The sequence below is a fragment of the Aedes aegypti genome, chromosome 1 (assembly GCF_002204515.2).
Source record: "Aedes aegypti strain LVP_AGWG chromosome 1, AaegL5.0 Primary Assembly, whole genome shotgun sequence".
NCBI classification, from domain to species: Eukaryota; Metazoa; Arthropoda; class Insecta; order Diptera; family Culicidae; genus Aedes; species Aedes aegypti.
The window spans coordinates 16,462,587-16,488,344 of record NC_035107.1 but is presented as its reverse complement, the minus strand read 5'-3'; the positions used below and the strand labels follow the sequence as shown (position 1 = coordinate 16,488,344).

The 25,758-nt window shown below is 40.2% G+C and overlaps 2 protein-coding genes and 3 long non-coding RNA genes across 8 annotated transcripts; 3 read left to right on the top strand and 2 right to left on the bottom strand.

Moving 5' to 3' along the window:
• Nucleotides 1–3: 3 nt before the first annotated feature.
• On the bottom strand, nt 4–5,982 carry LOC5574717 (GPI transamidase component PIG-T). Its single transcript, XM_001655247.2, is given in 6 exon segments — nt 4–305; nt 307–453; nt 455–754; nt 756–983; nt 985–1,631; nt 5,661–5,982. Coding segments are annotated over 6 exon segments (1,743 nt in total). The 5' UTR covers nt 5,833–5,982; the 3' UTR covers nt 4–56.
• Nucleotides 5,983–8,836: 2,854 nt separating this feature from the next.
• On the top strand, nt 8,837–9,715 carry LOC110674362. 2 transcript variants are annotated; one of them, XR_002498794.1, is made up of 3 exons: nt 8,838–9,017; nt 9,254–9,465; nt 9,523–9,715. It is a non-coding gene; the product is annotated as an uncharacterized LOC110674362 (long non-coding RNA). The 2 variants fall into 2 exon arrangements; XR_002498793.1 differs by having other exon boundaries at nt 8,837–9,465.
• Nucleotides 9,716–10,570: 855 nt separating this feature from the next.
• LOC110674758 lies at nt 10,571–11,205 on the top strand. The gene is made up of 2 exons (XR_002499169.1): nt 10,571–10,714; nt 10,778–11,205. It is a non-coding gene; the product is annotated as an uncharacterized LOC110674758 (long non-coding RNA).
• Nucleotides 11,206–11,371: 166 nt separating this feature from the next.
• On the bottom strand, nt 11,372–12,445 carry LOC110674759. The gene is made up of 3 exons (XR_002499170.1): nt 12,011–12,445; nt 11,611–11,922; nt 11,372–11,467 (listed from the first exon to the last, which is right to left on the bottom strand). It is a non-coding gene; the product is annotated as an uncharacterized LOC110674759 (long non-coding RNA).
• Nucleotides 12,446–13,323: 878 nt separating this feature from the next.
• On the top strand, nt 13,324–15,870 carry LOC5574713 (carnitine O-acetyltransferase). 3 transcript variants are annotated; one of them, XM_021839026.1, is made up of 3 exons: nt 13,324–13,479; nt 13,562–13,771; nt 13,903–15,870. In XM_021839026.1, exon 3 carries the CDS (start codon nt 13,917–13,919, stop codon nt 15,759–15,761), a length of 1,845 nt encoding a protein of 614 aa, XP_021694718.1. In that variant the 5' UTR covers nt 13,324–13,479; nt 13,562–13,771; nt 13,903–13,916; the 3' UTR covers nt 15,762–15,870. The 3 variants fall into 3 exon arrangements, with proteins under 3 accessions (XP_021694718.1, XP_021694717.1, XP_021694719.1); XM_021839025.1 differs by having other exon boundaries at nt 13,324–13,531; nt 13,597–13,771; XM_021839027.1 differs by lacking the exons at nt 13,324–13,479; nt 13,562–13,771 and adding an exon at nt 13,829–13,845.
• The last annotated feature ends 9,888 nt before the right edge of the window (nt 15,871–25,758 follow it).

Genomic DNA, 25,758 nt, shown 5'->3' with positions numbered 1-25,758 from the left:
CTCTTGGCTTCGAAATCCCTTTTATTGATTATGACTAGGAATTGTTCCAATTAAAACTATTTATCTTCCCCAGCGATAGTAGTATCAGTCTTCTCTTCCTCATTTTTCTTACGCTTCTTGCTAAACCAGCCCTTGATCTTATCGGTCAGCTTTGCTTTCGCTGGTTCCTTACTTTTGGCGACGATCCGCTTGGTGGAAATGTTGTGAATCGGACCGAATGCCAATGCCACTACCGTGCAAGCCAAACAGATCACGTTGTACGGCATGCTGAAGTCCGGAATGGGTAGCGTCAGGAGAAGCGCTTCCCGTACGAATTTGCAAGAAATAGCCATTCGGTTGGGTGGCATTGAAAGATTCCCGGAACAGGGAAGCTTCCCGCGGTAAGGATGTATAGTTGCGAGCCACCGGCAGCAGCACCGAAATGATTGAAGGTTGCAAATAGTGTCCGTGGCTTGGCATCCGGTGGGTACTCTTGCCACTTGAGGAAAATGTAGTCGAAGTCGATCGACAGTTCGATGGTCGAGCGAGTTGGAATGGTCAAAGCAATCTCCAGATGCGACGGTCGCTCTCGCTGTCGACCCGGAATGTACTTAACGGTGCGAGGTTCGATTCGCTGATCCCCTCGGGTGATCCTCAGAGTGTACAGGTAGATCGGTACGAACCAAGGAATGTTTTCGAAAATTATCAAATTCAGATCCGCCCAATGGGTGTTGGTTATGCGTGTCACGATCCGTCCACGCTCCTGCCCCACGCCGGAAAATGAATCGTTTCGAGAAGATTGGAGGCTGTGGAGTAATCGCGATCACATTGGGATCATTCTTGTCCACAGCAGCCACGTTAAACATTCGCTGCTTCTTCTCGAACTCCTTCAAGTCGTACTCATACAGAACCGAATTCGCGCCACCCCTGATCGATCGGATCTCATTCGTTGGTTTCTGAGTCATGTCGTAGTTCTTGTCGGTCACGTCCACATACACCTTGCTGCCTATCGGCCAACACGCAAGCCCCTTCCACCCCTTGCCCGAACAGCTTCCTGATGGACCAATCCTTTCCGCCGAAAAGTCGTTGATCCTGAACCAAGCTCACACTCTGACGCACCTCCAACTGGAACTCACGGCACTCCGCATCGACGCACAACTTCCGCATGTGCACCGCCAGCGAATGGTAGTTCCCCGAATACACGTGATCCGCCGTCAACAGCGAGACCAATCCTTCCCTCAACTTGCAGGGCAGCAGTTTCTTCCACGGGGTCAAATTCTCCGTACAGACAATCTCCCGCGGCAAAGCAGCATATCGAACCTTCGGTTCACCCATCCCTTCGAACCGATGCGTCATCGGTCGCAGCGAATACTCCGGCCGGAACGTGTTCGTCTTGTCCACAAAGCTCAACGAAGCGCAGAACAGTCCCGAAAGCGTACCGCACAGTTGCTTCCATTTGTGGTCCACTTCGGCATCGTCGGCCAGTGGTTCGAACCAAGCCCACACTTCGGCACCAGGGCCGGCATCGACCACCGGGAAGCCCCAGTTTTCGTAGCGCCAGATTCCGTTGGTGAAGCTCAGGTGCAGCTCGCTTACGCCGTAGTGGTGGAACAGCTCGGTCAGCGAGCGCGATAGAAGGTGGGTGTGAAGCACTGAAAAGATGGGAATTGGAAAGTTAGGTAAAATGTGGGAATGGTAACGATAAGCCCTGTAACGTGACGGATAAGTTCCAGGAGAGCCAAGATGAGCCTTGCGGAGAGTGACCAGCCTTCTAGCTCATCAGGGTCCTGAGAAATCCGTTGAATGGATGGTTTGATCAATTTTGGTACCTTAGGACAATCCGGAATCACTTGGACTATATTCTCAAGTTTTTCAAATGATAAACTAAGCTTTGGGAAATTCTAAAAATGTCAACTCCTCAACTCCAGTATAAAACTTGTGGATTTTCTTTGAAGAGCTCCACTAGGAATCGTTGGAAGATCACCCCAGCAAACAATTGGAGAAATTAGTGAAAGAGTTAGTGGAGGAAATCTTTGAATGGTTACTGAGAAAATCACCGTGGAAATTTATAAAGGTAGCAGCGTTGAAGTACTTATCCTACAGCAAATTCTGGATGAATTCCTGTAAGAATTTCTTAAAAAACATGCTGGATGTAATTCAGGACGCACTCCTGTAATAATTAGGGAAGGAATGTCTAGGTGGGGTTGGTAAATGGCTGGGCATGGCGTACCATTGGTACCTCGCGTACCTGAAGGAATAAAATAGACCCCTTTTTGCGGTCCTTAGCCTCTTGCCCAGCAACTCCTATCCCTACCTCCTCGCAGTACTGGCCTGGGTACGAGTAACCTTAGGGAAGATCGGGTAACCAACCCCCGGTGGGAACTTTGGTCGTATGCTGACAGGGAAGGGGGGGTTTGCTTTTGCTTCTGCAAACCTTGCGAACAACAGCGTCTGTTCCCCATGTCAGGGGCGGCTGATCATCGTCCGAGTGCCAGAGAAGGACTCTAATAAGCGGTTTCTTCACCATCGCTTAGGCCTTAAACCTGGTTTAATCGTATTGGTAAACGTGGTTTACGGCGTAAGCGGAGGTGAAGAAATCGGCCCTAGCTAAACTACGCACTATGGTCCTCCGAACATTTAGGGGAATGGTCCTCCGGAAATCTAGGGGGTTGGTGTCAGGCCCTGCAAGCCAGCCTTAAAAAAAAATCAAGCAACGAATAATCAACGAGAGAATACGAACCGGGACAATCGGCGAAGACCACAGCGACGTAAAGGGACTAGCGATTGGAAGCTCGGTACGTGGAACTGTAAATCTCTCAACTTCATCGGGAGCACACGCATACTCGCCGACGTGCTGAAGGACCGTGGATTCGGCATCGTAGCGTTGCAGGAAGTGTGTTGGAAGGGATCAATGGTGCGAACGTTTAGAGGTAACCATACCATCTACCAGAGCTGCGGCAATACACATGAGCTGGGAACAGCTTTTATAGTGATGGGTGATATGCAGAGGCGCGTGATCGGGTGGTGGCCGATCAATGAGAGAATGTGCAAGTTGAGGATCAAAGGCCGGTTCTTCAACTTCAGCATAATGAACGTGCACAGCCCTCACTCCGGAAGCACTGATGATGATAAAGACGCTTTTTACGCGCAGCTTGAACGCGAGTACGACAGTTGCCCAAGCCACGACGTCAAAATCATCATGGGAGATCTAAACGCTCAGGTTGGCCAGGAGGAGGAATTCAGACCGACGATTGGAAAGTTCAGCGCCCACCGGCTGACGAACGAAAACGGCCTACGACTAATTGATTTTGCCGCCTCCAAGAATATGGCCATTCGTAGCACCTACTTCCAGCACAGCCTTCCGTACCGATACACCTGGAGATCACCACAGCAGACAGAATCGCAAATCGACCACGTTCTAATTGATGGTCGGCACTTCTCTGACATTATCGACGTCAGGACCTATCGTGGCGCTAACATCGACTCTGACCACTATCTGGTGATGGTCAAACTGCGCCCAAAACTCTCCGTCGTTAACAACGTACGGTACCGACGGCCGCCCCGGTATGACCTAGAGCGGCTCAAGCAACCGGATGTCGCAGCGGCATACGCGCAGCAACTCGAGGCTGCATTACCGGAAGAGGGTGAGCTGGACGAAGTCCCTCTTGAGGACTGCTGGAGAACAGTAAAAGCAGCCATCAACGATGCAGCTGAGAGCAACGTCGGGTACGTGGGACGGGGTCGACGGAACGATTGGTTCGACGAGGAGTGCCAGGAGGTTTTGAAGGAGAAGAATGCAGCGCGGGCGGTCATGCTGCAGCAAGGGACCCGGCAGAACGTGGAACGCTATAAACGGAAACGGCAACAGCAGACCCGCCTCTTTCGGGAGAAAAAACGCCGCCTGGAGGAGACGGAGTGCGAGGAGATGGAACAGCTGTGCCGGTCTCAGGAAACGCGTAGGTTCTATCAGAAGCTCAACGCATCCCGCAACGGCTTCGTGCCGCGAGCCGAGATGTGCAGGGATAAGGATGGGAGCATTCTGACGGACGAGCGTGAGGTGATCGAAAGGTGGAAGCAGCACTTCGACGAGCACATGAATGGTGCTGAGAGCACAGGCAATGAAGGACGGGACAACGGAGGAAATGCCTTCGTCAGTACTGCGGAAGATGGAAACCAACCAGCCCCCACTTTGAGGGAGGTTAAGGATGCCATTCACCAGTTCAAGAACAATAAAGCTGCTGGTAAGAATGGTATCGGAGCTGAATTCATAAAGATGGGCCCGGAAAGGCTGGCCATTTGTCTGCATCGGCTGATAGGCACAATCTGGGAAACAGAACAGCTACCGGAGGAGTGGAAGAAAGGGGTAATCTGCCCCATCTACAAGAAAGGCGACAAGTTAGATTGTGAGAACTTTCGAGCGATCACCATTCTAAATGCGGCCTACAAAGTATTATCCCAGATCATCTTCCGTCGTCTGTCACCCGTAGTAAACGAGTTCGTGGGAAGTTATCAAGCCGGCTTCGTTGACGGCCGATCGACAACGGACCAGATCTTTACTGTACGGCAAATCCTCCAAAAATGTCGTGAATACCAGATCCCAACGCATCACCTTTTCATCGATTTCAAGGCGGCATACGACAGTATCGACCGCGTAGAGCTATGGAAAATCATGGACGAGAACAGCTTTCCCGGGAAGCTCACGAGACTGATAAGAGCGACGATGGAAGATGTGCAAAATTGTGTGAAGGTCTACGGGGACTACGACAAGGTGATGGACTTTCGTGCCTGTTGTTCAATATTGCGCTAGAAGGTGTTATGCGGAGAGCCGGGATTAACAGCCGGGGTACGATTTTTACGAGATCCAGTCAATTTGTTTGCTTCGCGGATGATATGGACATCGTCGGCCGAACATTTGAAAAGGTGGCAGACCTGTACATCCGCCTGAAACGCGAGGCAGCAAAAGTTGGACTGGTGGTGAATGCGGCCAAGACAAAGTACATGCTAGTTGGTGGGGCCGAGCGCGACAGGGCTCGCCTAGGTAGCAGTGTTACGATAGACGGGGATACGTTCGAGGTGGTCGACGAGTTCGTTTACCTTGGATCCTTGCTGACGGCTGACAATAACGTTAGCCGTGAAATACGGAGGCGCATCAGCAGCGGAAGTCGGGCCTACTATGGCCTCCACTCCAGAAGAAGCTGCGGTCAAAAAAGATTCACGCCCGCACCTAATGTACCATGTACAAAACGCTCATAAGGCCGGTAGTCCTCTACGGGCATGAAACGTGGACGATGCTCGAGGAGGACCTGCAAGCACTTGGAGTCTTCGAACGTCGGGTGCTTAGGACGATCTTCGGCGGTGTGCAGGAGAATGGTGTGTGGCGGCGAAGGATGAAACCACGAGCTCGCCCAACTCTGTGTAGATGTTAACTAAATAAATGAATGAATGTCTAGGTGGATTTCTGGAGTGATCTAAGTAGAAATCCTTGAAAGTATTACAAGAGAAATCACTTCAATAATTTCTGAAGCTTTTTCTCGATGAATTTGATAGGAAGTTCCGGAAGAACCTATCGAATAGTCGCATAAGTATCCGAAAGGTCCTCTGGAGTGTCTAGAATGTTACAGCCTTGCAACAGGACTCACTGTAAGCTGTAAAAGGAAAAAGCTTTATGTAGGTATACTTACGACTATCGTTCTGCGAAACGTCCCAGCGTGTCGTGAACTGGAAGTAGCTGTACACGAACCCATCGGGGAGTGGCTTGATCAGCAGTTCCTCGTCGAACACGTCGTTGAACTGCAGCGACGGGCACACAACGTTGAACAGGATAAACACGAGCGACCAAAGCGGTCGAACCATCTCAGTTTTATTTGCTTCTATTTACACGGCACAAATTCAGGAATTTTGATTAAAATATTGAAGAGAGGTGGTCGAATAAAATTTTCCGAACCGACCCGTACGCGGAAAATGCAATGTTTACGGCTTTTATTTGTTTGACAACGAGAACTGTCACAACTGAAACGGCTCACATCCTTGTGTAGAAAGGATGTTCCATTTATGCACAGCGGCATCGAATGCAAGCAAAATTCGAAGTATCTGTATACAAGGTAACGAATTCCTACAATAATTTATGAGAGGAGGAAAGCTTACTCGCAAAATCATTTATACACTCTGAGAAGTAATCATGTTCAAGTCATAACCAAAAACATATAGCTTTTTTCCATAATGCTTTTCACATAAGTCTTATTTACAAATCGTATAGATAGAGTTCATTATGAAAATCACATACCTTTCAAGCATAAAGACGATGGATATGGAATCCAATGGAAGTTGGTATCATAGACAAAATCATATACATTTCGTCTGAAACTAATATAGATAATAATTGATTCTTTAATAAAACTGAAATGGTTTTCAAATGGCATTTACTACAAGATTATTCGAAATAAATTTTTCAAAAATAAAAATACGTTCAAGCACTACATTTTAAAAATTACTTATTCAAGATAATATTAGAATAACCGAAAAAGATTTATTCGTTGACATGGTTTAAGTACTTCTCCAGTATTCAAATTTTTTATCATTCGGGTATTTGGATCCACTACCTGCAAAGCCATCTCACAGTAACTACTGGAACTTGAACAAAAGGGATTTTTGTTGCGGCATGGTCGGTATATAAATCTAAAACAATAAAACCATGTTAACACAGTTTTAAGCTCAAAAACTAACTGCCGAATAAAATAACTCACCTATATCTATAGATATCGTCGAGCAGAACTTCATCAAGTTCTCAGTTGTATGGAATTAGAAGCTAAATTCTTCAACGAGAAGTAAATAATGGATCCACATTCTAAAATATGTACAAAAAACTATATAATTATTGAAAAACTGATATTTACCCACATACCTTTAAAAACTTGCAAGAATTCGTCGTAAATCCTTTATCTGCTAGCGAAATGAATGCAGTGGCCGCCCGGATAAAAACGTATCATTCAGTGAATGGAATAAACCATTAATGTACAATATAACGTATTGGATACAATACAGCGTATTGTAATTGAATGTCGAAGCAACATTATTCTTGTTTGGATATACAATTCAAAAACAATATAATATATTGTAACAGAACACTGTATTGTTTTTAATTGGTTTTATACCTTACAATTTTGGTCAAATTCCTATTTTCGCGTAAAACAACTCTTGCTTTTTTCTATGTAGCTTTGATGAAAGAAGTAAACAAAACAAGTTCAAAAAGCAAGAAATGTTGGGTGAAAAATATTCAAAACGTAAAAATAAATAGTTTTTTAAAAGTCACTTGACATTCGCTGTAACGACGAATGCAACAATGATAAATATCTTTACTTCTTTAAAGCTAAAATTATTTTACTACTTTTGGCACGAATATCCGGTAAGTTGGGGGACAATCCATACAAAATACAAATTCTATACTTTTCACCACTAATTGAAATAGAGTTCGTTGAATTGTTTTTGTATTGTACAACAATACATGAATTGCTAATCAAGACAATACATAAACAATATATCGTATTGTATTTTCAAAATGTATGTATGAGAAAATATCTAGATTTGTATTGTTACGATACTTAACCACCCATACATTATATTGCAAAAATCTCATATACCAGACAGTGAACTGTTCAAAACAATATATTGTACTGTAATTGTATAGTCATTTCACAATATACTGTATTGTATTTCCAATATACTGAATGGTACTGTTCCAAGACGTTATATTGTTTTTGTATTGTATTTTTTATCCGGGCGCCATCGTGTCACTAAATATAAACACAATTTTTTTTTTCACTATAGAAAATCATATACCCTGTATCTGATTTTTCAATGACTTAATGGGTAAACGATGTCCAACAAGTTATATGTGAAATTCCAACGATTTCCATATGATTATTATTTAAACCTCATTGGACCATCATACAGTCTTTATTGGGTGTTAATGAAACCTATCAAATATGAATTCTGATGCGTGTATATGATTTTCCAGATAAATATAATCGGATTAATTGGCTCAGTGTAGGCCTATTCACATGACGTCTCAAATCCAGTGTTGCCACATTCTTTCCGACTCTCATCTGTGTTTTCGGCTGAAAATATCTTTTTTATCTTAAGTCAACTTCCAAAAATCTTGGTAAAAATCTGTGTCGCAGAAAAAATCCAATTTTTAAATTTTTTAGATCAAAAAGAACCTTTGCAAACGTATTATGGCTGTTCTTTGCATTCCATTATTTTTTTTTAATTTGAACTTATTCTTCTAAAAATAAGTTTAAAATGCAAAATTGCTTCTAAAAATTTAAAATAATTTTGTTTTTAAGAAATAAGTTTTCAAACAACATAGTCATGGTAGGGAGCCGGATCCTTTTCTTGGCACTTTTGATTCACTTCGGCAGTGTTTTTTTTTTTTTTTTGAAAGCAACAGAGCCCATATTTGGCTACCCCCATGCTAAAGTGAATCATGGAAGTGCCCAAGTGGTTCTGCACCCTATATCTGGTTTATTTCTTCCAAAACTGTGTCCTAAAATCGCGAAATATCCTAAAATCTCAAAAATCTTTTTCATCTAAAAAATCTGTGATCTATGATCACAGATATCTGTAGCCGAGATCAGGAAAAAATCTGTGTAATTACAGATAAATCTGTGTATGTGGCATCACTGCTCAAATCAGCTGATCGGGAAGCACTTTAACAATTCTTCTATGAAAATGACAGGCCCGTGTTAGCACCGTTCCTCCACCGATGTAAACAAATGCATAGACGGATCTGTCACATGAAAAAGCCTATTGACTGGTGCGTTGGACCTGATCCACCGCGCGGCTATTGTAAACATTCCAAAAATGCGCATTTGCCAGGGGGTGGGAAACTCGGCTCACTGTGCCCGGCACATTATTCGGCACAGCACCACACATCTGGGCACCCTTCCAACCATTTCTTTCTTTCTTCTTTTTCTGCACACGATTAGATTTGACAGCTGAAATTTTGTTGTTCACGGAGAAAAACAAATATACTAGTTAGTGTACGTTATATTATTTTCTCAATATTATCCGTTTTTAATCTTTGAGAAGCTTATTATTTTATACCTTGCCAAGCTTATCCGTGATTTATTCTAATACGCTAATCTTGGGACTTCAAAATATAATTTCATTTTGTTCGGTTCGGTATCGAAATCACATTGTGTTATGAAGCTTTTTTTTTTTGAATAATACGCGCTATAGCAATATATTTTGCAATCCAATTTTTATTTAAATACAGTTTTCTGTGTCTTGAAGTGATGCCTAAAATGAATAACTAATATATGGAGAAGAAAATGCCCGAAGCCATAAAAATAGTTTTCAGCAGTTGTGGCGTGCTAGGCCCTCATCAGAGGACGCCATCATCAAGGGACATTTGTCTCAGGGAGCTTACCGCAGGAGGAGATTAGAATTTACGAATTTGGTGAAATTGGATTCAATAATTACGATAAGGTTAGTTCATTTCATCATAATCATATCGGTATTTCATCATCATTCAAACTTTTCCAGATTATTTTGTGGGAGAGTATCAATCCGGTCGTCGTGAGCGATTCGTAAACAACTGCTTCAAGTATGTAGGAAGATTATTGTGATCAACGCTGGACAGATTGGAAGAAACCTTAACCATGAGTAGCAGACACATACACCACATATTAATGACATGGAAATAAATGCGTTGCTTTAAAAAATCATTTTTCTTACATTTTCATTGCGTTTGTTTACAGAAATTGAAGAAAAATGGCTTATTTTATTCATTGTAAATGATTTTAAAACTTTAAGCATTATATGCATAATTCTCGAAAAATCATTTACTGATATAAAATTCGTTTATACTAAGCAAAGCTTAAATCATTAAAATGCATTTGAATGAGTGAATAGACCGAATATGGTTTTAGAATGGTATTTAAGCAATCTAGTATACATATTTTTAAGCGTGTTGGTTGTTCGGTTCAACTAGGGTCAGTGTTCCCTTAGTGGACAGTCCCCTATTGTCGCACTAGTGGCTTTTTACGGCCGTTTCGCTATGAATCTTTTCAAAATATTTTTTGACATGAAGGTCAGGAGCTATTTATCTAAGTACCATTGATACACAGCTTGATTTTGTTCAAAAAATGATCGAAATAATTAGTTTTGCTTAAAATTTGAGCTCCCTTGCGCCTATAGTTAACCTATTGTTCCTATAGTAGTACTACTGAGAGAAACTATTTTTTATTATACGAAATAATCAATGAATTAAGTACTTTTTTACATCAAACGAAAGCTTTTGATCTACACTTTCAAGGAAAAATATAAAAGCTTTGTAAAAATACGGTTTTGGTTAGTATTTTGCCAACGCCGTGATGCTAGTGCTACTATAGGAACAGAAATTAGAAATAGTGCTACTATAGGCACATGTATTCCTATAGTGGCACAAGCGATAATAAATGCAAACATATGAGATTTCGCAGTTTTCATATTTTTTCCCACAAAACCAAGATAAAAAGCTTTCAGATGATGTAAAAATAATGACGCTATCGTTATTTTTCGATTTTATGCGAATATTTGTTCTTAGTTATGCGGCTATTGGTACATCGACCCTAGTTTGTTTGTTTCGAAGAAATTAATACTGCCGTCGAGAAAAAGATATTCAATGCAACTGGCTTCCTGTTTCCGAACATCTTCTGTGTGCACAAACGGTTCAGATTTATTAGCACTTTATCAAGTAGGTTCCTTCCCCCTCAGAAGTATATGACGATGTATTATATAATTTCCTTTCAATTCACAGACTGAAATATCATCGAATGCCTATCGAAGATTCCGAACGAGCTTTCCGAATTGGTCAATCTCCTGATCTACCATCTGTGTATCGATATATTAAAGAGACCGCCAAGGGGACCATGATTGACGAACAACGATCGTGTTCCTCCGCAAGCATGCCACTTCTCTGAGAAAGATTGAGCCATGTACGGCTGCGCCAAGTAGGTCTTCGCTGATGATGAACCAGAAGATCGAAGGAGACAGACAGAGGGACAACAGGAATCCGGTATATCCATCGGAAGAGATGCTAAATAAATATGGATCCGTGGTTGTATGTGGTGTCAGTAAAGGCAGCTGAGGAAGCTACGGAGGAGTCGTATAAAAAGTAGTGTGTCAGTGTTTGCTAATTTTTGATTTTTCATTATGATTTAAATATATGAAAACTAATGAATTCAATCTTGTGTTCAAGATGTTAGTGACAGTCACATTGTAAGCACAATAATAATTTATTTCTAGATATCTAAAACCACCAATTGTATGGGTACATTGAGGAATACAAATATGGTATATTTATGGCATTTATTTAATAACATTTTAGACCAACCATCGCTCCATTACTATGTCACATGTAGCAAGTCTTTGGCATGTAAACCTCCACTGAGCAGCATGACTTACATATTTGCTGATGGATCCATTGTAATAGCGATATTCGTGAGTACTGAAAGAGTTTTTGAAATGAGTTTTATTTATACCAAATATGGAAGTGAATAGAAACAGTGTTTAATTTTTGAACAATAGATGACGCCTAAAACCTCCATTATTCATTAAGAAATCTTCGATATATAATAGCTTTTTACCTACTTGATGTGAAAACAACGCCCTGTACGAATATGGCTGGGCCACTGTACCATCTCGTAAACTATATCACCCAGGATCTCGCCTCTCTCGATCACTCCGTGACTGGTAATATCCGGTATCCTTGCCAGGTCATCCATTCCGGCGGCATTGTAGATTCCGGTGACATTGTAGAGTTTGATCGAAGTTCATACAAACAGGGGCAGATTGATTCTCAATAAGGTTCCCAACTTCCTCGTCTCTTCATCAGCAATCAGCAATTATCCCTTGAACATCCGTTGCCCTGGTGGGCATCCACTCGGCTCCTCTACCATAGGACTGAAACGTTGTATTAATCCTGGTATTAATTAGGTTGTAATGTGTTGCTTGAGACACATTTGTACTTCAAATCTAGCTTCAAACTTACCGAAAATATGTTCAGAAAATTTAATAACGGCTTCTGTCGAGTTATAAGTTGTTCAGACTGCAGTTGGTGCTTTAAAAGTTTTCATAAATAAACAAAAACAATCTGTCGTGAAACGATCACAGTTGCCAGTTTTTGCAGTGCAACCAGAAAAATGTGACATATGAATTTGATCGCTCACTCTCGCACAGCCGGCACATTTCGGCACAATTTCAAGTGAGCCGAGTTTCCCACCCCCTGATTCAAATACTCTTTAAGGGGTGTAGAGCCACGATGTGACAGGTAGGTTCATTTTCAAATGCATCTTTGCGAGTTATTTGGCCTGTAATACGGTATGATTTTAAAGTAATATCTCCTTCAATAAGAAAACCAGAAGAAACACAACTGTGGTATATTCACCAAAGTTGTAGAATATTATAGTATCAAAAACATTGTAGAACATAGTAGGCTGCTTAAATTTGGAAATAAATGACTTATGAGTGGAAAAATGATTTTCTTCATTTTTTTATATAAAAAAATTGGCGTATAGGACACTATTGCGATTAGTGCAGAAAAAAAATGCCTTTCGTACGAATTGTAGTACAACTAATTTCGAGACACTTCTGGGAAGCAACCTATACTCTAAAACCACAAAATGACGTCGAAAAGTTCATGTCCGCGTAAACTTGCTATCTGGACCACTGTGCAACGGGGGTACCCGGTACTGCTTCGCGTCGAAAAATGGGTTAATCAACGTGCGAAGTTCGATTTTATTTTTGACCAACTTCGCCGCGTTGCGACTCGCTTCACTATAGTGCGCATCTATGTCCTCCACCGGGTGCATTATGCGCACTATTGAAAATCGAGTTGCGACGCGGCGAAGTTGGTTAAAAATCAAACTTCGCTCGTAGATTAATCCATTTTTCAACGCGAAGCAGTATATATGTCGCACGACACTCTGTATTTATTGGCGGCGCGACCAAACCGAATCGTGCAAGTGGGACTCGCGATGCGCCTCAACTCGCCGAATTTTGAAATCAGTTTTTAGGGGTGGCGCTGCATTCTTACACAGCGCACTAAACAAATATTAGTCGCAACGCTTGGAGATTGACAAAAAAAAATGTTTGTCCTTATTTCTGTTGGATCCGTAATATATTGATACTTTCCAGATGTCCAGCCCTGCTCACACTCAACTCTCAATTAATGATCTCTCCTTCCTCCTAAACCAGCCCTGATGCATTCAATTACAGCGGTACCACCAGGCAAGCAAAACCGACAGCCGCTATCAAGAAATCCTGGCAACACTGTTCCCAGTCAAAACATTTGACGAACACAATTTGAGACTTCTGTCGACCACCCCCTGAAGGCACAGTGAAAAAAGTTTACGGGTTTTGGCAAGATGGACCGTGAGCGGTCTTAGGCGTCCAAGTGACACCACAAACACGGGTTTTACGTTTATCAAACCACTGATAAGTACAGTGCCTATACCAAAGGTTGTGTTCCTGCGAATTATTTGATACACCCACACCAGACCTGAGTCCATTGGTATTTTGCAAACTCGTTTTTCCATTCTAGTTATTCCTGTTCCACTGATTTTTTGTCTGCTGCAGTTCCTCCTTTCACTTTCAACGAAAAGACAGGGCAAAGTATTGTCTGTATCTTACAACCACCACCGAATTCTATTTCGGTGATATCGGCTGTTGACGTGTACAGAAGAAAAAAGTCTCTTCAACGCATCGAATTATTCAACAGTGATTGACCACAAACATAACATCCTATTTTGCAGTAAGTTATTTATATACCTATTTCGCTACATGTAAAGCGTTAACCGGCTATTGGCTACTATCAGTGCGCACAAAGTCCGCAATTGCAATTGAAGCAAAGTAGTGAACTCAATTAGCGATTCGTTTTTCCAGGAACAGCCATCATCATGATGCGAATGCTGCAGACGAAAACTATCCCTGTGGGGAGTCCTCTACTGCGGAGAATGCTGACCGCGGCCAGCAATCCGCCGCTTCCGGCCCTGCCCCTTCCCAAGCTGGCGGACACCATGAACAAGCTACTCACCACAATCGAACCTCACGTTACCAAGGATGGCTTTCAGCGCAGCAAAGTGGCCATCGAGAAGTTCATGGCCCCCGGAGGGGACGGTGCCAAGCTGCAGAAGCTGCTGGAAGAGCGAGCCTCGCGTAAGAAAAACTGGTTGTCCGATTGGTGGCTGCAGTCGGCCTATCTGCAGTATCGAGATCCGGTGATTATCTACTCTAGCCCAGGACTGGTGTTCCCCAAGCTGAAGTACGCCAAGGTCGATGATCAGCTGAAGTATGCGGCCAGGATCACGTTCGGGGCTTTGCTGTACAAGCGAATGATCGATCGCGGCCAAATGCGACCGGAGATGATGGGGAAGGCTCCTCTGGACATGCAGCAGTACAACAAGATCTTCGGAACGTGTCGGGTGCCTGGGGCACCGGAGGATTCTCTGCAGTTCAATCCGAACTCAACGCACATCGTAGTTGCTTCGAATAATCAGTACTTCAAGGTCGAAGTTGGGAATTCCGACAACATTTTTGGAGAGGACAAACTGCACACGATGCTCAGACAGTGCCACGATATGTCCCAGCAGAAGGCTGAACCAGTTGGAATGCTGTCTGCGCTTCCCAGGGACAATTGGCACGAGGCGTACGAAGTCTTGATGGCCGACCCGACCAACAAGGAAACGATCAAAGCCATTCAAAGCTCGTTGTTTGTCCTGTCGTTGGATTATACTATCGGCAATCCCTCGGGGGATGACGCCATCGACGCTTGCCACATGTTGATTCACGGCGGTGGATCAAAGGCCAACTCCGGTAACCGTTGGTACGACAAAACCCTCCAACTCGTGGTTGGTCCCAACGGAGTCAACGGCCTCACCTACGAACACTCGCCAGCCGAAGGCCAACCCATCGCCGTGCTGACGGACTTCATCATCAACCACATTGCCAAAGGAGACCAGGGAGGTTCGGTTCGGGAAGCCCCCACTCCCCAGAAGCTCGCCTTCAACCTGTCCCCGAAAGCGCACGAACTCCTCCAGAAGGCCTCCCTTAGCCACGACAAACTAATCGCCAACTTGGACATGAACTACCTGCACTACACCGGCTACGGCAAGAACTTCATCAAGACCCAGAAGATGAGCCCGGACAGCTTCATCCAAATGGCCATCCAGTACGCCTTCTACAAGCTACACCGAACCCCCGGCGCTCACTACGAATCCGCCCAGACGCGCATGTATGAAGCCGGCCGCACGGAAACGATCCGGTCCTGTTCGAACGAATCCGTTGCCTTCGCCCAGACCATGCTGGAACCGTTCCGCACTCCCCGGGAAAAGGCCTCCAAGCTGAAATCCGCCGTAGACTCGCACAAGCAGTACGCTTCCAAGGCGGTCCAGGGCTTCGGCGTCGATCGACACCTGCTCGGTCTCAAACTGATCGCCAAGGAGCACAACATCCCCCTCCCGGACCTCTTCAAGGACGAAGGTCTCCTCGCCAGTCAGCACATGCGCCTCTCGACCAGCCAGGTCGCTTCGCGGTACGACGCCTTCATGTGCTATGGGCCGCTGACCGGCGATGGGTACGGCTGTTGCTACAATCCCAAGGACAACGACATGTGGTTTGGCATTTCGTCGTGGAAGTCCGACCCGGTGACGGATTCGGCCGCGTTCAGGAACTGCCTGCAGCAAGCGCTGGACGAGATGTTCGAGGTGCTGAGCGCGTGCAGTGCCCCGAGCAGCAAGCTGTAGTGTGATTTTTCGAGCATGTTCTGCCGAATAGTGATAGTGAGATTTTTATATGCATGTTGCGAGGTATTAACTTTGATAAATCGGTGACGGTTTCACTTTTATTAACGTAGGGTGCTGAACATTCTTTATAGAGAAAATCCTTATTGGCTACATTTTACCTAAGCGGTAATAGACGAACATGTTTTTGATTGGAAGTTATAATTAATTTACCATGGAAAATTTCAAAATGATATAAATTTGGTTTCATCTTTAATCACGAACAACTAATAAACTAAGCATTGTCTAGTCAGGGTTAATAACAGATCACTTTTAGAGACTTGGTCTCTATTTCAATACAAGTCTAAAGAGTCTCTTTTTTGAATGAAGGGTTTCTAAAGTATCTTTTTAAGGTGAAACATCTCGGAGTACAAAGAGGGCCGTCCAAAGGCGGACTTATGACCCTACTGGCGTTTTCAAAGGCACTACACTGGAGAAATAGCTGGCAAACGTTTCTGATCTTTTTATTTTAAGATTTCTGCTAGTACCCAAAGCCAAAAAAAAAGTGCACTGTCATTGTAGCTTCGTTCGCGAGATTAGTGCCTTTGAAGTTTTAGTGCAATCTTATAAGTTAGATTACAAACTGTTTCACTTTCACCAAACTGGTCTTCAAAGCCACTATTTTTCTTCTACTTGCTGTGAACACCTAACCAGGAATTTTCTACAAGACTTACCCTAAAAAATCACAATGCAATTCTTGGATTTGCTTTAGAGATTGTCCCATCAATTACAATTTCCTACCGATTCTACAAATGTTACATCAGCAGATCTTCCAAAGATTTCTGCAGTAGTTCTTCCAAAAGAATACCCAGCGTTTTTGAAAAAAAAAATCGTTTAATGTTTTTCCTGGATCCCTACAAGAACTCGTCAAGTAGTTCTTACGCTGATTTCAATTATTTCTTCAACCATTTTCATACGAATTCTTTCGTGAATAATCTACAGTTTACCTCGACTTTTTTCAGGTAAATTTTTACCCCGGAGTTTTGCAATTTGGATTTCGTGTGTAAAGCATTTGAAGAGAAGGTGTAATTGGCGTGCTGTGCTGTTGGGAAACTTCAGATAGCAAGACTCTTCGTAGGTGTTGGTGTTTCAGCCTTTTTGGACTACTTTTACTGGTGTTGCCGAAGTTAATTGAAGCCTTATCCGAATTTGCCGCTCAAGAGTTGTAAACCAAGGATTTGGATTTCAAGTTTTCGTTACTTTTGCTGTTGGAGTTTCGTTCGCTGCAAAACCTTGAGTATAGTTTTATCTTATTTATTTATTTCTTTTCCTTTTCTTGTATTTCTCGTTAGACATAGTTTTTAATTTCTGTGATCAGTTTTCATTATGGAAACTGACGGGGATGAGGGGGACCCTAAAGAAAATACTGATTGTTCAGAATCCACTTCCTTGACCAAGCCTTTTCGTGTAAAAGTTTATCCCTCTAGTTTTTCTGGGCCTTTTGTCGTATATTTCCGAAAAAAGGAGAAACCCATTAATGTTTTACTGATTTCCTCAGAGATTTATAAAAAGTATAAATCTGTGAAGGAAATCAAAAAACTTTCTTTAGATAAATTGAGAATAGTTTTTGGATCACGAGATGAAGCTAATGCTCTCTTGGAATCCAAATTGTTTTTTAATTCCTATCGTGTGTATGCGCCTTGCGATTCATGCGAAATAAATGGAATTATATATGACGAATCATTGAATTGTGATGACATTAGGAATCATGGTTCAGGTTTTTTTTCGGAACAAATCTATTTCTCCTGTCGAGATTTTGGATTGCGTCCGTTTATCGAAATTATTTATTGATTGTAATAATTCCAAATATGTACACTCTAATTGCATAAAGATTACGTTTTCTGGATCTGTACTTCCAGATTACGTAAATGTTGATAATGTAATTTTTCGCGTGAGACTTTATTACCCAAAGCTCATGCATTGTGACCGATGCCTTCTTTTTGGTCACACTTCAAATTTTTGTTCAAATAAACAAAAATGTTCAAAGTGTGGTGAATTTCATTCTTCATCCACTTGTAAAAACATATCTAATTTGTGTATTTATTGTAAACAGAAACACAATTCTTTGAAAGAATGTGCTGTTTACATTGAAAATCAATCAAAATTCAATCAAAAAATTAAAAATAAAAATCTTCTATCTTATGCAGAAGTAATGAAATCGACAGATAACATTACTTCCGCAAATACTTTTGAAATTTTGTCAGATGATGACGGTGTTGCTAACCAAGAAAATTTTGGCAATTATGTTTACAAACCTCCTAGCAAAAGAAAAAGATCGAACAATAAAACTTCTAACAATCATTATCAATTTTTTGAACCTCAACCGTCTACTTCTTTTGATGTTAGTTTTCCTCCTTTAAATGGTACTAATTCTTCTAAAAACATTCCCGGATTTCATAAAATAGAGACAGATCCTACATCTAACAGTAAACATCAAAATACAAACAATTTATCGGAAGAGAAAGCAAAAGAGGATACTGATAATTCTATTTTGAACATTTTAGAAGAAATAGTAGATTTTTTGGGATTGAACGATTTTTGGAAAAAAATAATTAAATTATTTTTACCTATTTTGGCTACCTTTTTAAATAAATTGAATTCTTTTGGTCCTCTTTTATCTTCATTTTTCTCTCTGTAATGGCTTCAATTAATTTAAATAATATGAACATTTTACAATGGAATTGCCATAGCATTATTCCAAAATTTGATAGATTAAAAGCTTTGATTTGCAGTTATAATATAGATTTGTTTTGTTTAAATGAAACCTGGTTAGATTCATCCAAATTCTTTCATGTTTCAAAATTTAATATAATTCGAAAAGATAGAGATTCTTCATATGGAGGAGTTCTTATTGGAATTCGTGATGATATAGAATTCAAATATTTAGATTTATCAATGCATTCACAAGTTGAATATGTTGCTATTTCTATTAAAAAAGAAAAGTGTGAATTTTCAATTATTTGCTTTTATATTCCTCCAAATTCTACGTTTTCTTTATCGCAAATCAAAAATATATTGAATGAAGTTCCTCCTCCATTTTATATATTAGGCGATTTTAACGCACATAATTTTGCTTGGGGTAGTAACAAGACGGACGGTAGAGGTTCATTGATTATGGATTTAATCGATGATTTAAATTTGCATATCCTAAATGATGGATCTTTTACTAGGATTGTTGTTACCACCAAATCATCATTCATGCATTGACTTGTCTTTATGCTCTAATAGTTTATCTTTAAAATCTTTTTGGAAAACTATTGACGATCCCAATGGTAGTGATCACTTACCAATTTTAATTGAAATTCAAAATCCTGTTCGTGGTAAATTAGTTAATGACTCTAATCTTCCTGATATATGTAACAATGTCAATTGGACGAAATTTACTGATCTTGTATCCTTTTCATTAATTCATCTTATTCATTCGGTATCTCCAATTGACAATTACAATAATTTTTCAAAATTAATAATTGATTGTTTACTTAAATCACAAAATAAAAAAAATGTTTCGCGATTTATTAAAAAAAATCGCCCTTCTTTCTGGTGGGATAATGAATGTTCCATAGCTTTGAAAACTAAATCTGATGCTTTTAAATTATTTCGTAAATCAGGCTCCAGAAATCATTATTTTGCATTTCGTAAAACTGAAGCACAATTCATAAGACTAACTAAATCCAAAAAGAGAAATTATTGGAAAAATTTTGTTCAAAATTTAGATAGAGAAACTTCTTTATCTACCTTGTGGACTAGACTGGCCCAGCTCAGTATGGGAGAAAAATAAAGTTGTATGATTCCACGGGGCACCCCCCAGGATTATTTCTTGGGGTTAGAGGAAGCCTTTCTGAAAAATTCAGCTCATTTGGTCGTTCCAAGAGCTGGCGCATTTGAATTGAAGTTAATATGGGATTTTCAGCTCAAACATATGAGCAACAGCACATCATCTACTGTTTGGTTCAGGAAAATTGATGATCGCGTTCAATTGGACCCAGAATGTCAAAAACACTACTTGATATAATAGCGAAGAATATTGTAGAAGATTGTACCATGATCAAAATTAATAAAGTTGGTGTTTTAACCTTTCTGAAGTATATCATGCAATACTGCTTGTATTTCTTCAACATAGCTTGGAGGTAGCCTCTAAGCGCATCATAGCCACCTATGACGCTGGGCGAGCTGAGGCACATGTCGCATGCATATAAGTGACTGTACGGGAGTGCTGATCTAAGCCTAACTTTCAACAACTGAAAGAGTAATGAAAATGAGATTAAATCCAGATACAACCTTCTGCAATTATGTTCATTAGGGTATCAACTAGTGTATTTGTCATTCTGGGCTTATTTGAACGTGAACAATTAGTATACGGAACGAAACAGTGACATAGGATCAATTTTCAGTATATTTGAGACGAATATCCCATACAAACTTCAAATCGAATGCGCCAGCTGGTGGAGCAACCAATTTAGTTGAAATTTTGAGAGAGCGTTTCTCTTACCCTAAGGCTCATATCTAGGGGGTGCCCCGTTGAGTTTTACAACTTTTTTGTTTAAGGGCCAGTCTATTGTGGACTGTTGCCAGAAATCTAAGAAATTATGATCCCGCCGTTCCTACTGTTTTAGAATATTCAGAAGAATGGATACATGAGTTTGCTTCAAAAATTTGTCCTGATTTTGCCCCACGTTCCATTAAATTTAAAAATAGTTCACTAAATTATTTTCCTGAGCTTTGTTGTCCATTTTCATTACCCGAGTTCAATTTACCATTATCAATTACTAAAAATACTGCCCCAGGTATTGATAACATTAAATTTATTATGTTAAAAAATTTACCTGATGATGGAAAAATTCGTTTACTTTCAATATATACAGTGAGAGGCAAAATAAAGTGCCCACCTTACCAGTTTTCGAATTTCTCTCATTGATTTGGTTCAAATTAAAGTTAACACACCTAAATCTTTTGTGATATTTTATTTTTGATGTTCTTTTAAAGTTGCACTTACGAAATTTTGATAAAAAAAGAATTTTACTTAAAGAAAAAGAAAATCAATTTGTATTGAAAAAAAAGTAGTGACAAAAATAAGTGCCCACTTCCTTCTTGGCCCCAGAAAAGATGATTTAAGAAAAATAAAAAGCAATTTAATAGTTAATGTGTCCTCCTTTGGCCTTAAGGACTTGCTGGAGGCTCTTCGGCATGCTTTTCACCAGGTTTTGTAGGTGTTGTGGATCTAGTTCTTCCCAGGCGCGCTCCAAGGCTTCAAAATAATTATTTTTGTTGGTAACACCAGTTTTTTCAACCCTGGCATCGAGAATCGCCCACAAATTCTCGATGGGGTTGAGGTCTGGGCTTTGTGGAGGCCATTCCAGCGGTTTAATCCGACAAGACCGGAAGAAAGACTTGGTCTTCTTTCCAGTATGCTTCGGGTCGTTGTTCTAGAGAAATATGAATTTCTCTTCAAGGCCCGTCTGGATCAGCGAAACCTCCAGATTTTCCAGCAAGATGTTAATGTAGGAATCTGCCGTCATTATTCCGTCGATTTTCACGACGCTTCCTACTCCACTCCATGAAAAACACCCCCAGACCATCACATTTCATCACATCACACTTCCATGCGTCACCGTTCCTTGGATGTGGCGCTCCTGAAGCTCGAGCTGTCTAACCGAGAGCGGCGGGCTCGTGTGTGATGCAGAGCACCACATCCAAGGAACGGTGAAGCATGGAGGAGGAAATGTGATGGTCTGGGGGTGTTTTTCATGGAGTGGAGTAGAAAACCTCGTGAAAATCGACGGAATAATGATGGCAGATTCCTACATTAACATCTTGCTGGAAAATCTGGAGGTTTCGCTGATCCAGACGGGCCTTGAAGAGAAATTCATATTTCTCTAGAACAACGACCCGAAGCATACTGGAAAGAAGACCAAGTCTTTTTTCCGGTCTTGTCGGATTAAACCGCTGGAATGGCCTCCACAAAGCCCAGACCTCAACCCCATCGAGAATTTGTGGGCGATTCTCGATGCCAGGGTTGAAAAAACTGGTGTTACCAACAAAAATAATTATTTTGAAGCCTTGGAGCGCGCCTGGGAAGAACTAGATCCACAACACCTACAAAACCTGGTGAAAAGCATGCCGAAGAGCCTCCAGCAAGTCCTTAAGGCCAAAGGAGGACACATTAACTATTAAATTGCTTTTTATTTTTCTTAAATCATCTTTTCTGGGGCCAAGAAGGAAGTGGGCACTTATTTTTGTCACTACTTTTTTTTCAATACAAATTGATTTTCTTTTTCTTTAAGTAAAATTCTTTTTTTTATCAAAATTTCGTAAGTGCAACTTTAAAAGAACATCAAAAATAAAATATCACAAAAGATTTAGGTGTGTTAACTTTAATTTGAACCAAATCAATGAGAGAAATTCGAAAACTGGTAAGGTGGGCACTTTATTTTGCCTCTCACTGTAATACTTTCCTATCTCAAAATATCATTCCTAATGAATGGCGCTTTATCAAAGTTATCAGTATCCTAAAGCCTGGCAGAGATCCATCTTCAGCTGATAGCAGAAGACCTATTAGTTTATTATCTTGTTTGCGTAAACTTTTGGAAAGAATGATTTTGAATCGTCTTGAATTGTGGGCTGAAAACAATAACATTTTTTCATCATCTCAATTTGGATTTAGGAGAGGTCGTGGTACTCGCGATTGTGTTGCACTTTTAGCTTCACAAATTCAACTTTCATTTAATAAAAAAACAGGACTTAGTTTCCACTTTTCTTGATGTTTCTGGAGCCTATGATTCTGTTCTAATTGACTTATTGTTTGAAAAGATGAATCATTTCAAAATTCCCAGTATGTTTTCTAATTTCTTATATAATTTATTTTCTTTCAAAATTATGAATTTTTTCCATAATGGAGACTCAAAATTATTAAGATATAGTTATTTTGGACTTCCACAAGGATCATGTTTAAGTCCATTTTTATATAATTTGTTTACCAGCGATATGGCATCAATAATCCAAATTCCTGTTATTTGCTTCAATTTGCTGATGATAATGTTATTTCTATCAGCGGCAAAAGTAGAGAAGTCATTAGTCATTTTATGCAATGTGCCTTGAATAATATTGATTCATGGGCTCATGAGAACGGATTTTCGTTTTCTGTTCAAAAAACTAAATATATAATCTTTTCGAGAAAACATTCGAACATTTCCATTAATTTATATCTTAATGGAATCGAAATTGAACAAGTTGATGAATTTAAATACCTTGGCATATGGTTTGATTCTAAATTAAATTGGAACTTTCAAATTAAACAAATTCAAAAAACATGTTCGAAACGAATCAATTTTCTCCGTACTATTACAGGTACTTGGTGGGGTGCTAATCCATCTGATTTGATTACACTTTACAAAACTACTATTCGTTCAGTAATGGAATATGGTTGTTTCACTTTTGGAAGTGCTGCACAAACACATTTTATCAAACTTGAAAAAATACAATTTCGTTGTTTGAGAATTTGTTTGAAACTTATGAATTCAACTCATACTCAATCAACAGAAATATTGACTGGTGTTGTACCACTTAAAATTCGATTTCAAGAACTGAATTGTAAATTTTTGATGAATTGTTTATCAAATAATCATCCAATTATCAATATTTTGAAGTCCTTATTCGAGATTAACCCAACGAGCAAAATATTGGAATCTTACATTCATTGCTCATCTGAAAATATTGTACCAATTTCATATAATAGTTTTTATAATTTTGAAATTAATATTCACACTTTTCAACCTTTGATTGATTTTTCTCTATTCCATGAACTGAAACAAATTCCAAACCATCTTTATTCTTCTTTTGCCAATATTTTATTTATGCGTAAATTTGATGGAATTACTTCTTCACAATTTTGTTTCACTGATGGATCTTTAGCTCAAGGTATCGCGGGTTTTGGAGTATACAATGAATTTTTGGCTCATTTTTTCAAATTAAAATCTCCTTGCTCCATATTCATTGCAGAATTGATTGCATTATACTTTACCTGTAGCTTGATAAAGGATTGCCCACCAAATGTTTACATTGTATGTTCTGATAGCTTGAGTTGTCTTCGTGCTTTGAGTTCCATCTCTTTCAATTTCAAAACTCATCATATTTTATTCATGATGAAAAAAATATTATTCAATTTGCATAGTCAAGGATTTATCATTAAATTTGTGTGGATTCCTGCTCATTGTAGAATATACGGTAATGAGCAGGCTGATTCATTGGCTAAACTTGGTGTTGATCGGGGTATAACTTATGATCGTGATATTTTTCCTTCTGAACATTATACTAAATTAAAAATACATTCCCTTGATAATTGGCAAACTTGCTGGAACTCCAGTAATAAAGGAAGATGGTGTCATTCAATTTGTCCAAAAGTCAATAATTTTCCTTGGTTTAGAAATATACCAGGATCCAGAAATTTTATTTGTACATTTTCGCGATTGATTTCAAATCATTATATTTGTAACAATCATTTATATCGTATCAATATTGTAGATTCAAATTTATGTGAATGTGGTGAATCTTATGAAGACATTGATCATATTGTACTTCAATGTTCTAGGTTCATTCTACCGAGAAATAAACTATTTAATAGTATAATAAATTATGGTCATCCAATTCCTGTATCTATTCGGGATATACTGGGTACAAGATGTTATCATATACTTAAACTCTTGTTTGGTTTTTTGAATGAAATCTCATATATTGCTTGATACTCGTGCTTTGTGTGTGTTTTTTTATTTTTATTTTCAGATATGAAGATGGATTCTTTTTTGGCAGACCCCCTCCCTCATCCTGTTTTGGAAGTCAACCCATACTTCATTTAACAATGGATTCATGTTGCAGTTTGTGGCTCTGCTATGGTCATATTTTTGCTGTATGAGCCTTTAGTTTTAAGTTCATGTTTAACTTGTTTTGTAATGTTGTATGAAAAGATGAAGAGGTTTTGTGCCTCTTTGAGAAAGATTTCGGTACGAAATCACTCAAAGGGGTTTTTCCCTCTTCCAAAATTTTTGTTAAAATAAATAAATAAATAAATAAATACAGTTTACCTCAACAATTGATTCAAAATTCTTCCAGGAAATCTATTAGAAACTCTTCATTATTGAGGAACTCAATAAATTTGACCAGTAGTTTATCACAGTGTACTCACTCATCTCAATCCAAGAGCTCTCATAAAAGATCCGCTTCGCAAATCTCATGCTGGAGATTTACACGCAAAATTACACAATCGCACTCAAGTCTTCAAAAAAAAAAAAAAAAATCGGCTGCTTGAGCACGTCAGGAGTTAATCATCAATATTAACCTCATTTTCCCGAGCAGCCTAGATAGCCGCGTAGTTTCGGTAGCGGTTGTTTCAACTGGCTAAGAATTAACACTACGGACTGCCTGTTCCGGTGGTAAAAGTCCACCTCACAGGTGACCGCTAATTTATGGTGTGATGAGTACCGTGCCTAGGAATGAATGGTTAGGGGGGTCTAAATAAAACCTATCCGCAAACGGAGCCTGTGGGGTACCAGGGCGCCCTCCACAGTATTGACCTTGTGTTTCTCCGAGATAATCGGCTGCCCTTCTTCAGTCTCTATCCTGAGGCTTAATAAGAGTGGGATTATGAATATGTTGACATTTAATTTAAATTATCGGGGACGGACCTGATGTAGTGGTTAGAATACACGCCTCTCACGCCGAGGACCTGGGATCGAATCCCATTCCCGAGATAGTCACTAAAAATTTCAGTGACGACTTCCTTCGGAAGGAAAATCCAAGTTATCTGGATGATGCCGTTGATACTACAACATCCTACATCATGGAAGCTTTTGAAGAAGCATGTCCTCTGTGGTCTGTAAAGGTGGAATTCCGATCTGACTAGACTGAGGAAACAATGTAGAAGGAGTTGAAACAGACGCCGTTCAGCTGGATCAGAGTCGTTCAAGTCGGC

Coding starts and splice junctions, on each gene's coding strand:
- LOC5574713 (XM_021839026.1), top strand. CDS start 13,917: ATGATGCGAATGCTGCAGACGAAAACTATCCCTGTGGGGAGTCCTCTA.